General features: G+C 45.6%; 1 protein-coding gene across 6 annotated transcripts in view; it reads left to right on the top strand.

Moving 5' to 3' along the window:
* Positions 1–5989: 5989 nt before the first annotated feature.
* SLC8A3 (solute carrier family 8 member A3) overlaps positions 5990–13169 on the top strand; it is a gene marked incomplete at its 5' end in the record, with an annotated part of 129258 nt that continues 122078 nt past the window's right edge. For all 6 annotated transcript variants that reach the window (XM_081227162.1, XM_081227161.1, XM_081227164.1 and 3 more), the window contains one exon: positions 5990–7773. In XM_081227162.1, the coding sequence (XP_081083288.1) occupies positions 5990–7773 (1784 nt within the window). The remainder of the gene's footprint in view (positions 7774–13169) is intronic.

The raw sequence follows: 13169 nt of genomic DNA, 5'->3' as shown, positions 1-13169 counted from the left end.
ATGCACGAAAAGCAGCATCATTGTATTTTCCTCCTTGGATGCAAGTTCCAAGTGTGGCAGACAAACTACCTAAGCAGCTGAGGTCGCGTCTTTCCTACTCTTTGAGAGTGCCGGGAATTTCTTTCCTGTGTTTCTGGGAGAGCACTGCCACAGAGAGGACTCTGCAAACTCTTATCCCCTGTAGGCAGAGGAAGTACAGAAGATGCGGTGTTCCTGGACTCGGGTGACACTTCAGATCCAGTGCAGCCTGGCTGCACCTAAAACTTTAATGTAAATTAGCTGTGACGCCTGTGCAGGGGCCCAGATTTAGAAACAGAGCAGGATGAGTCTACCCAGGCTGCTGACAAGCCCGGAGCAGTGTTCCCCATTGGAGAAAGTGGAGGGCGTAGCAGGAGGGAGAATTTGCTCAGTCTGGCCTGGCGGCACTGTTTTATTAATGATCTGGAAGAACAGAGGAACAGTGATTTTCATTAAATATGCCAGTGATATTAAAAGATGTCAGGAGCCACTGCTGAGGACACAGACACCTTGCAGACGGCCTCTGGGGGCATTAGGAACATAATCCAGGAAAAAGATGAGAGGCTGTGGGCTGAGCTGAGGGGACAGTGGGTCATCATAGGCAGAATATACCCTAGGCCCCCCCTCTTTATCTGTATCTGTTCTGTTTCCAATAGATTTCAAACTGATCTTCCTGCTTTGGCTTTGTTCCTCCTACAGCCATCCGAAACACTTTAGCCAAATTGGTTTTTCTGAAATACAGATCAGACCATGTCATTCTCCTGTTCAGAATCCCATCATTGGCTTTTCACTGCCCTTAGGATAAAAAAATCCCATCTTCTCAGCCTGGCATATAAGACTTGCCATGAATTGGGTCCTCCCTCCGAGACCAGCCTCATCTGCCCTTTCTGCCTCGTACTGAATTCCTTGTAATCCTGTGCACACAGCAGGCTCTGCCATGGTTTCGTGTCTTTGTTTGGGCTGTTCTCTTTGACTCAAGGGCCCTTCCCACTTTCTTTCTTTTTCTTTCTTTCTTCTCCTTCTTCTTCTTCTTTTTTTTTTTTTTAAACTAAAGCTCACTCATGCTTGAAGCCTCATTTCAGGGATCACTTCCTTCAGAACGCCTCCTGAATCCCCAAGCTGGCTCAGTGCCCTCCTCGCGTTCGGCAGCATCCTGCCCATACCTTCACTGACGTTAGTAGAAGTGCCTACGTGTGCAGCTCTCCACCCCTGCTAGATGGTACCTTCGAGGGCAAACCCTGTATCCTTTTTGTTTTTTTAGCGGGCTTCTCACCACTGTGGCCCCTCCCACCGCGGAGCACAGGCTCCGGACACGCAGGCTCAGCGGCCATGGCTCACGGGCCCAGCCGCTCCGCGGCATGTGGGATCCTCCCAGACAGGGGCACGAATCCGTGTCGCCTGCATCGGCAGGCAGGCTCCCAACCACTGCGCCACCAGGGAAGCCCTCTGTATCATTTTGTATTTTGCCCACTGGCATCTAGTACCAGGCCTGGAGGATCATAGGCGTTTGTTAATGTTTGTCAAACTGCACTGATGGGAAGGAGAATATTCGGGTGGGAGATGGCCTCGGGCAACCAGGACACCCCCAGGAAACCTGGGGACTGGACAACTCTACCAAATGGTTGGTCTCTCCTGTGAGGGTACGTGGGGCAGTCATATTGCTTCTAAGTCCACAGAAGACTGGAAGCTGATGGGGGCTCGTGGACATTCTGCAACAAATTGGGACATCCTAGTAAAGTGGAGTGGTTAAGACCATAAATTTTATGTCATCTGTGTGTGAGCTCTGGCTCTGCTACTTCTTTGCTTTATGCTTTGAGTAAATGACTCAAATGACTTAACTAAGACTCAGTTTCCCAAAATGTAAAAGAGGGATAAAAATAGTACTAATCTCACAGGGTTGTTATGAAGATGAGATGGGATCATACTTTATGCACACAATAAGCACTTTTAAGTGTTAGTTACAATCATTAATATCTTCTTACTTGGGGTGGTTCTGGCGGGTCTCAAGCTGAGTCACCTCCCTGACTTAGGGCTGATTAAAAGCCTTCTGGAGCCACCAAAGATCACTTGGGTCTCTGAGGGACTGCAGTGGACCCCCCAGGAGGTTGAGATCTGTCTCAGTTGGTGTCTGGGGCTGGGGCAATGGCACAAAAAGATGACTGTTGGCTTGTTCATCAGAGACGTCCCCTCTCCCTCTAACTTCTCAGGCAGAAACCATCTCCTGGCAGGGCCGGAAAGAACAACTGGGCATCTACAGCTCGTTTTCCACCTTCAGTTCCAAAAACTTGATGCAGGCAATTCTTAGTCACCTTCTTGCCTTGTTTTCCTTTATCCTTTCCTTCAATTCATTTGCTTTCTCAGCGAACAGCCTGATTCTGACCACATGATAGCATAGTCCCCATAAAAACCTATTGCCACATGTGTCTGTAGGACCAAGGGAAATAAAGACCATGATCCTGCTTAATTCTCCAGGTAGGTAAGATCAGTAGGAGTCCTCGTCCCCCTTTGATCAGGATAACTCTACTATCTCAATGTTACATGTCCCTTGACTGCAGCAGGCCAGCCCTCTTCCCTAACCTGTGGATAGCCCACCCCTCTGGGCTTGGCCAACCATGCAGCTGCCATTGCCTGTCACCATGTTGGCTCTTGATCAAAGAGCTGCTCCAGCTGTGCCACCTTCTGTCTCCTCATGTCTGGGGCTTATCAGAATTCACAAAGTGTTGTGTTTTCAGAGGTCAAGGCAAGGAGCCAAGATCTGTCTCTGTCCACATTTCTCTGGCTAGGTGAGTGCCAAACCTATGAATAGGGTCACTGTGTGCATCACAGATTATGAGGGCTCTGAATATGGATGCCAAACACCTTCAGCCTCTCTACTCCTCCATGGTCATTGTCATAGCCTCTTCTCCTCTGAGTGAGGTCAAAGCTCCAAGCACCTTCTGGGGTGACCCACAGTACCTGGACTAATGGGGAATGTGGTCCTCAGCAGTTGGCTCTGTGGATTAATGAAACCAAGTTAATCCATAGAGCCCTTTGGGAGGAGGGCCTTCAGGATTACAGTATGCATCAGGGTGTACTGTGTCCCAAAGGGAATTTCTCTTTGAGTACAAGCCTTGGGAATTTAAACAGGTCCTACATAGCCTCTAAAATCTAGTCCGGATTTGTCTATGAGATCTTTTTTTTTTTTTTTCCCTAAAACAAATTGCTATAATTCAGATTGTAAAATGACTTTAAAGAAGGCTGATTTCTGAGTTATTAGTCTTCTCAGGCTACCATAACAAAATACCATAGACTGAGTGGGTTAAACAATAGAAATTTATCGGGAGGCTGGGATTCCAAGATCAAGATACTGGCCAATTTGGTTTCTGGATAGAGGTCTCTTCCTGGCTTGCAGATGACCACTTTCTCCCTATGTCCTCACACAATGGAGCGCTCTCTCTCTCTCTCTCTCTTTTGTCTTCTTATAAGGCCACCAATCCTATTGGATTAGGACCCCACCCTTATGACTTCATTTCACCTAAATTACCTCCTAGAAGTCCTATCTCAAATAAAGCCACAGTGTGAATTAGGGCTTCAACATAGGAATTTGGGGAGGGGCACAATTCAGTCCATAGCACTGAGGAAGATTCCCTTAGGGCCACATTTATTTATTCCCAAACATACGTTTACTGAGCATCTAAGTAACTACTTAGGATACCGTGATAAACAGAATAGACATAATCTTTTTTTTTTTTTTTAAAGAAGATGTTGGGGGTAGGAGTTTATTAATTAATTAATTAATTAATTTTTGCTGGGTTGGGTCTTTGTTTCCGTGCAAGGGCTTTCTCTAGTTGTGGCAAGCTGGGGCCACTCTTCATCGTGGTGCGTGGGCCTCTCACTGTCGCGGCCTCTCTTGTTGCGGAGCACAAGCTCCAGATGCGCAGACTCAGTAGCTGTGGCTCATGGGCCTAGTTGCTCCATGGCATGTGGGATCCTCCCAGACCAGGGCTCGAACCTGTGTCCCCTGCATTAGCAGGCAGATTCTCAACCACTGCACCACCAGGGAAGCCCCTAGACATAATCTTTGTCTTTACGTCATTCATAGTTTAATGGATGAGCTAGTCATTAATCATATAATCCTACAAATACCCATGTAATTTCAAAATGTTATAAGTGCCACGAAGGAAACTTAAAGAGGGAGTTGACCATTTTTAGGGTGAACGTAAGTTTTTCTGAGAGAGTGACACTCAAGCTGAGATCTAAAGCGTTGTTAACAGTGGGGGTACGAAGAAGGAACAGTCATTTTGGTCATGGGTGATGTTATGGGCAAAGGTCCCGAGGTGGAAAATAAGTTGATGTACTCCAGGACCTGATACGGCCATTATTGCAGAAATGCAGTGAGAGGGACAGTGGCAAGAGCTGAGGGGGAAGAGGAGGAAGAAAATAGCTCGTGCGAGGCTTGGCAGGTCATGGTAAGGATCCTGGTCTCTATATTAGGAGCGAGGGGAGAATACTGAAGGACTTCAAATGGGGGAGTGAGAGCATAGGTTTGGGTTTTTTTAAAAAAGATGATTGTGGCAATATGAGAAGATGGAATAGAGAATGGTCAGAGTTGGAGTGAGCTCAGTAAGGAGGTGACTGTAGTAGATGCATCTGGTGAGGAGTAAGGGGGCTTGGGCTGTGATGGTGGCGAGAGAGTTGGGGGGAGAGTTGGTAGGGTTTAGTGCTGGACTGGAGAAAGAAAGACTTGCAGACAGGCAGCGAGTTTTGAGCATGAGAAACCGGGTGAATGGAAGTGCTATTTTCTGAAATGGGAAACAGTGGAGAGGAAGGAGGAGCAGGTAGGGAATAGCAGCATTCCTCCATTACTAACAATACCCCTACATGGTTATAGCAGAGGTGGAAAAATGGGCAAATTGCTTTTTTTTAGGTATTGAATATTTGCTTTCTCATTCCATCTGAATGAGGCAATGTGTAGAAAGATAAGTCTGTAGTTTCAGCTGAATTTCTTCCATTCTTCTGAATTCATGCTCACCTTTTAGTGCTTTGAGACCAGCAGAGGAGGCTGCATTTCACCCCCAAAATCTTGCCTACAGATGAAAGAAAACTTATTTGAGAGCCACTGGCATGTTATTTATAGCGCTTTCTACCACCTGGCCCTTTCAGTGTTTGGGTTTGGAATTTGAGTGGCTGACTGATCTTCACCTTCCTGTAACTGGATACCTAAACTCTTTCATAAGCGTGTTTTGCTGGAGGGCTAAGGACTGCTGTGGACTGGTCTTGGGCACAGCTTACAGGGCCTCGGTTTAGCTATATGGCAGGTAATATTCACTACAGAACATCGCTTGATTTCCCAAGCGATCTCGGAATTACAGCTTGCCTCCCTAAATTTTTCATATGGGGAAGGAGTTTTTCCCAACCAGGCTCAACTGTGCACAGAGCAAGGTGTTCTATTTGGGGGGAGTAGCCCAGGAAAAAAGTCCAGTATGTACTCCTGCAAACCTATGTTATGCAAGATTCTTGAGTAGCTTAAGTATGATGACAGTGTGGTAAGGGAGGCTGAAAACTCTAGAAACAGTAGAAGTGAGGATGAAGATTCATGTTATACTCGGCCAATTTTAAGCTGACTGTTGAGAACTCTCACAGATAACAAAGGGGTTGGGAGACAGCACTGAAAGGGTACCACTTAAGTTTCCAATACCAATATTCCCAACGATTTTAAGCCATTTTTCAACGGAGTCTACCAGAGGGTCCTGAGGACAGAGCAGCTATTTGTACCTCCCAGTGACATCTATTTTTCCAAGTGAGAGACTGCCCAATGTGTTAGTGCAATACGTCACTTAAGGTGAAGCATCAGTTTGAATTGGTGGGAACCTGCCATTTGCTGTCCTCTTTTTCTTCATACCTTTTTCTGCCCCTCTGATCTCTTTTAGGTCTCTGGACTGTCAGGTGGACCATTGGTGCTGCAGTGGAAGCCAGCGGCTAAGTCTTGTGTATGGCGTGGTTAAGGTTGCAGCCTCTTACCTCTGCCTTCCTCCATTTTGGGCTGATTACCTTTGTGCTCTTCCTGAATGGTCTTCGGGCAGAGGCTGGCGGCTCAGGGGATGTGCCCAGCACAGGGCAGAACAATGAGTCCTGTACGGGGTCATCGGACTGCAAGGAGGGTGTCATCCTGCCAATCTGGTACCCGGAGAACCCTTCCCTCGGAGACAAGATTGCCAGGGTCATTGTCTATTTTGTGGCCCTGATATACATGTTTCTCGGGGTATCCATCATTGCTGATCGCTTCATGGCATCTATTGAAGTCATCACGTCTCAAGAGAGAGAGGTGACTATCAAAAAGCCCAATGGAGAGACCAGCACAACCACGATTAGGGTCTGGAACGAAACTGTCTCCAATCTGACCCTTATGGCCCTGGGTTCCTCTGCTCCTGAGATCCTCCTCTCTTTAATTGAGGTGTGTGGTCATGGGTTCATTGCTGGTGATCTGGGACCTTCTACCATTGTAGGCAGCGCAGCCTTCAACATGTTCATTATCATTGGTATCTGCGTCTACGTGATCCCCGATGGAGAGACTCGCAAGATAAAGCACCTCCGAGTCTTCTTTGTCACTGCTGCTTGGAGCATCTTTGCCTACATCTGGCTCTATATGATCCTGGCCGTCTTCTCTCCTGGTGTGGTCCAGGTTTGGGAAGGCCTCCTCACTCTCTTCTTCTTTCCAGTGTGTGTCCTTCTGGCCTGGGTGGCAGATAAGCGACTGCTCTTCTACAAATACATGCACAAAAAGTACCGCACAGATAAACACCGAGGAATCATCATAGAGACAGAGGGTGACCACCCCAAGGGCATCGAGATGGATGGGAAAATGATGAATTCCCACTTCCTAGATGGGCATCTGGTGCCCCTGGAAGGGAAGGAAGTGGATGAGTCCCGCAGGGAGATGATCCGGATTCTCAAGGATCTGAAGCAAAAACACCCAGAGAAGGACTTAGATCAGCTGGTAGAGATGGCCAATTACTATGCTCTCTCCCATCAACAGAAGAGCCGCGCCTTCTACCGGATCCAGGCCACCCGTATGATGACTGGTGCAGGCAATATCCTGAAGAAGCATGCAGCAGAACAAGCCAAAAAGTCCTCTAGCATGAGCGAGGTGCACACTGATGAGCCAGAGGACTTTGTCTCCAAGGTCTTCTTTGACCCGTGCTCTTACCAGTGCCTGGAGAACTGTGGGGCTGTGCTCCTGACAGTGATGAGGAAAGGGGGGGACATGTCCAAGACCCTGTATGTGGACTACAAAACAGAGGATGGTTCTGCCAATGCGGGGGCTGACTATGAGTTCACAGAGGGCACTGTGGTTCTGAAGCCAGGAGAGACCCAGAAGGAGTTCTCTGTGGGCATCATTGATGATGACATTTTTGAGGAGGATGAACACTTCTTTGTGAGGTTGAGCAACGTCCGCATAGAGGAGGAGCAGCCAGCGGAGGGGATACCTCCCAGAGTACTCAATAGTCTTCCCTTGCCTCAGGCTGTCCTGGTGTCCCCTTGTGTGGCCACAGTCACCATCTTGGATGATGACCATGCGGGCATCTTCACTTTTGAATGTGACACTATTCATGTCAGTGAAAGTATTGGTGTCATGGAGGTCAAGGTTCTGCGGACATCAGGTGCCCGGGGCACAGTCATCGTACCCTTTAGGACAGTAGAAGGGGCCGCCAAGGGTGGTGGTGAGGATTTTGAAGACACATATGGGGAGATGGAGTTCAAGAATGATGAAACTGTGTAAGTAACCTTCCCACAGTCCATCTGCCTCCGTCCCTTGCCACCCCCTTCTCTCCTGCACCACGTTTTAAAACTTTTTCTTGTGTTTGTGTTAATGTCAAACTTTGGTTCCATCACAGGTATGCAGGATCAGCAGACCCTCCTGCCAGGTTCTGCTTCCAAAATCTCCTTCAGCTTTCTCACTTTGAATTGTTTACGGGCAAGGAATCCTGTGGCAGGATCTAAGGACATAGAACATTTTGTCCACTGAAACTCAAAATGATGGCTGGTGGAGGTGTGGGATGACAGAAGTTCTGATATCAGATGTGGGGGGATTCTTGTGAATTCTCCTAGCAAGAGCTAGGAGACTGCTTGGGTCTCTCCTTCCTCCTCTTCTCAGGCCAAGGGCTTACATGAGCTTTGAAGCCAATCCTTTCCATTCTGAGACGGTGGTAGCCCAATCAGGACATCCTCAAAAAAGTGAGTGGCATTGGCTTTTTTTTTCCAGTACCATATTGCAACCGTATTGTATAAGCAGATTTCAGGCACCTCTCCTTCAATTTGGGAATGGCAAAATGGATTGAAACTTAGCAGTCTCTTTAAACACCCATAGGCTATTTTATGGTGCGAGGCTTGCCCAGTTTAGGTGAGATGAATCAGTATGGTTTGGGTCCTGGAGGTATCTTGGAGAAGCAGAGCTCCCAGGGCAGTGGCCACCTGTCTTCAGTCACAGGTCTAAGCTCCAAAATCTGGCTAAGCACTGGAGGAGGAGCCTCTTAGGAATTGTGGGGGGAAAATACATCTTCTGTGTGGTCATCTCTTTTCATAGTCCAGAGTTCTCCTAAAATACTTCTCAGGTGACTGCCCCATTTAGTCCTTCAGACACTGTGGGTCTTGCACTTCTATTGCCTTGGTCACTCTGAGGCCTCTTCCCATTGAAACATCTTGTACTGGGTATTCAGTCCTGTTCTCAGATGGATATCTTTAAAGAAGATAGCAGACTGACTCTCCCCAGGATTTGCAGCTTATGAGAGGGCAGACTTTCCAAGGTTGCCAAGAAGAAAGGGGATGAGAAGGGGGATGAGAACATTGGTCTCAGAATTCCTGCTCACATCCACAAGCAATAAGCAGTAGAGGGGAAGAGCAAAAGGGGCATATATAGACAATGGGAGATGTCAAACTGCTCCAAGAACCTGCTAAAAACACTTTCAATGGGAAATGAAAACTCTCATCTGTAAAGGGGGAATAACAATACTTTCCTTGCCTCAAGGCTGGGCTGGTCTCTTTTTGCAGTTCCTCTCAGCTTAAGATTTCCTGAACTATAGACATAGGCTCTCATACCCACAGCAGCCAAAAATGGAACGGAGGATACTGTTTTCTGAAATGAAATGACCATTGACAAATTGATTCATTGGAGTTCTGTTTAGTCATTTTGCTGGGAAGGATAATAATTTGTTAACGTAAGTAAAAACCTGTGCCTTCTAGAGAATACTATCCATTTATATGTGCTCTCAGGAGAATGCTTATACATACAAATGAAGGCCCTCGCTGGGAGGAAAAAACTCCATGAAATTTCACACGTATTTATGGCAATGTCGGTAGATAAGAAGTTATTGTCAGGCATTAAATGACATCAAGACCACAGCATTGGCCATAATTGGACAGACTTGGGGTTCTTCCTATTCAGTACCTGTCTACCGAGGGAACTGAAGGGTAGTTTTTGAGAGATCAGAAGTTGAGCTCCCAATTTCTTCACCTCATTAATAATCAATTGTGCACCTAGGATCTCTAAATATGACTAAACCTTCCTCATACCTGTGTGTATTTTCAGCTTGATTACTGTCTTGGTGTAAAGGAGCCTCATGAATGATCGCTTCTGGGTGATATTTGTTCTAAATGTATATGCACTTCCACACGTTTGAGATGCTGGTCCAGGGTATTGTAGGGTTTCCCATCTATTCCTTTGCATTATTTTTTAGACTTCAGTAGACTTTAGACTACCCTCTTGGCCTTCTTCATTGCAGAAGAATGAGTCCAAAACCTGCTAGTCTCTTCTCACAAAAGGAGCCCTACCTTTGATACTTTAAATTGTAATTTTACAACTAGAGGCAGTATGATACAGCCAAAAAAACCCATGGGCTCTAAGTATAGTACTCTGGGTTAGGATTCTGGCTCTACTACTAATTTAACTATGTAGCTTGGAGAAATTTTATTAACTTAGATTAAATAAATGGGGATTGAAAAAATGGGGATAATAATGTCTCTCATGCAGGGCTATTATAATGATTCAAGATATTATATGCAGTGTTCCTTGTACATGGTATGTGCTCAGTAAACAAGGCCATTAATAGTAATATCAATGAATTAACAATATTCTTCAGAAGACACCATTGATCCAATCAGGTTACCTGATTGGATCTCTGTGTGACCCTAATTAATAAGCATGCAAGTTTTTTGGTTACCGTGAAGATTACTAATCTAAACTCCTAAAATACTGGAGCCAGAAGGGACCTCAGAATATCTTCCAGGTATCATAGAGTAGTGTTTCTCAAATTTTAATGTGCTTATGAGCCACTCAGGGATCTTGCTAAAATGCAGATTATTGTTGCAAAGGTCTAGAGTAGAGCTTGAGATTCTGCATTTCTAACAAGCTCTTGATGCTCCTGGTGCCAAGTTAGAGTTGAAAGGCTCTAAAGCTCTTGACCAAACCATGAAACCCAGGAAGGAAAGTGGCTTTTCAGCTGACTTTCATGCTTGGATCATGGATGCTTGCTTTCCAGTTCCAATGTTCAACTTCATCTTATCTAGAATCTAGCTCTTACCCTGAGACCCTGCTAATTGCAATACCAATCTGGAAACTGAAATGAAAACCCTCAGGAGGACTTAGACAGAAGCTGGGTGATGCCTGGAACCATTTTACTTTCTAATCCTTCTCTCTTTGTGTAGCTTTTTTTGCCCACCAATCCTGGTAGCATTGTCACTTTTGCCCTCACCATACTCCTCTGAATCTATTCAGGATGAAGCCAGGCCTATGCTCTATCAATAATATTAGGTCCCTGAATTCACTCGTTTGGTTTTGTGCTTTACTTCTTCAAAGGTGTCCTTAGCACCATGGTAGGATGAAAAAACATGAACTTTGGCGTCTGACAAACAGGTGTGAATCCATCACTCACCAGCTGTGTAACTTGTAATGAGTCACTTCAGCTGTCTGAGTCCCAGATATTTTGTTGGAATGATAGGAACAGTAATATCTGTTCTTCAGGATTGTGATAAGTACTACATACAAATATGAAGAAAATGCACCTTTAGCACAGTGCCTGCTCATCAAAGGTGCTCATTCATTCAGCAGACAGTTATTAAATATCTGCTACATCCTAGGTACATTACTAGGTACCAGAGAGAAATAAGTGATTAAGATAAGCTGGCATTTCAGCTCCCAAGGGCCTTATTCTCCAGTGGAGTGGACACAAGGTATACATACAAATCAAAACACATGGGAGAAGTATGGTTGAGATAAGCTCAATAAAAGGGGAATGAAACTCCTCATTGTGTGTGTGACACCACTAAAGATTTTTGGTTTTTTAAAAAATTTATTTATTTACTTTTTTTTGGCTGCATTGGGTCTTTGTTGCTGCGCGCGGGTTTTCTCTAGTTGCGGCGAACGGGGGCTACTCTTCGTTGCAGTGTGCGGGCTTCTCATTGCGGTGGCTTCTCTTGTTGTAGAGCATGGGCTCTAGGCACGTGGGCTTCAGTATCTGTGGCTCGTGGGCTCTAGAGTGCAGGCTCAGTAGTTGTGGTGCACAGGCTTAGTTGCTCCACGGCATGTGGGATCTTCCTGGACCAGGGCTCGAAACTATGTCCCCTGCATTGGCAGGTGGATTCTTAACCACTGCGCCACCGGGGAAGTCTGACTAAAGTTTTTAAAGTCACCTTCATTAAGGATGTAGTACTGAAGTAGATGAAGTAGGGCTGGGGGTGGGTGGAAACATGATTACTTTAAACCCACATTACAATAAACTCGTGATATTTGAGAGGGATACTACTGACATCTTCGTGCTCCAGCAGAATCCATACCCTTGTGACTACCACTGCAGCACATCCTGGGAATAATAGCCTCTGAGCCTCCGGCAGATAATAATAAAGTCTCACTGAGATACGGGTGCTTGCCAGCATGTTAATCTCACTCACTGAACGTGTGACTGGCTCCTGTGTCCCAGGCTCACAGCGCGCCTCTGCAAAAATAAGATTATTGCGGCTCATTGACCTTTGGGGTCTCTGGGAATAGTCAAAGCCACAGATGTCAAGACCTACTGTAATTAAATAGCATAGGCCTCCCTCAAAGAAGAATGGAGTATTAGCTGTACCATGCATTTCCCAAGCAAATTAGGACGTTAAAACTGGAAGGTATCTGACCTCCCAGTTTTACAAATCATGAAGTTGAGAATCAGAGATGCAAAGTGCCTTGTCCAGGATCACACAGGTAGATATGATAGAAAATTAGACTTTTAGATAGAAAGGACTTTTTAGATGCTACTGATTTAATGTCTCCCCCTCCCGATTTGGACCTTTCCATTTTATTTTTATCCATCAAAATCTCAACTTCGGAAAGAATATGGAAATTCTTGGGTGACAGATGCTCTGGAAGTGCACATCCAGGAGTGTTATGTGACTAATGTCTTAACTAAGAATAATAATATATTATGGACTATTTTTAATCTCTTGGTTCACCTTGAAACTGTTGAAGGAAAATAGTGAGCCCATAGAAAAGTTTTAAAAAGCTTTGTCTTAGTGATCTCTTGCTGAAGGAGACACATGTAGCTGAGACATCTTTTAGTGATGGTTAACTTCAGGCTAGACCTTGTTGCATGAAATAATGCAGGTTTCTTTTGTTTGTTTGTTTGTTTGTTTTTCAGAATGATGCAGGCCATTCTCTTCCAGGGGTGCTTTCTCTGTAAAGTTTCAGCCCAAGGCATCTTCCCATCAAAACCTATACAAATCTGGAGTTATCCAGGACACAATTTTTACATTCTCCAAGTTGAGTGAAACACAGTGGACTTTTCTCTTTCTCTTTGGCTCAGTAAGGTGATAGGATAGTCTATCTGGCCACGGAGGAAGATTATTTGCCTCTAGGATGCCCTTTCTGTGCTTGAGAAAAGTCACAAGCTGCACACTTAGTGAGGGTGGGAGTGCAGTGGAGGTAGATGTATTTCCCCCTTAGCTGGCATCCCTCCCTTTCTCCTTTCTTCTGCCTGCAGTGCCTCATTTCTAGTAACAAGCTGTCTTTGTGGCTTTAGGTAGACAGTCAGTCACCCGGGCCACGTCTTCATGGAACTCATAGTGGAGCTGTGTGCTTGGTTCAGAGTTGTCCTGAAGAAGGGAATCCATGTCTAAGCCAATTGTTTAACGGGGGGACTTAA

The sequence above is a fragment of the Mesoplodon bidens genome (assembly GCF_964165515.1).
Source record: "Mesoplodon bidens genome assembly, chromosome: 3".
NCBI lineage: Eukaryota > Metazoa > Chordata > Mammalia > Artiodactyla > Ziphiidae > Mesoplodon > Mesoplodon bidens.
Note: the sequence above shows the minus strand (reverse complement) of the source record. Positions and strands in the feature narration are given on the sequence as shown.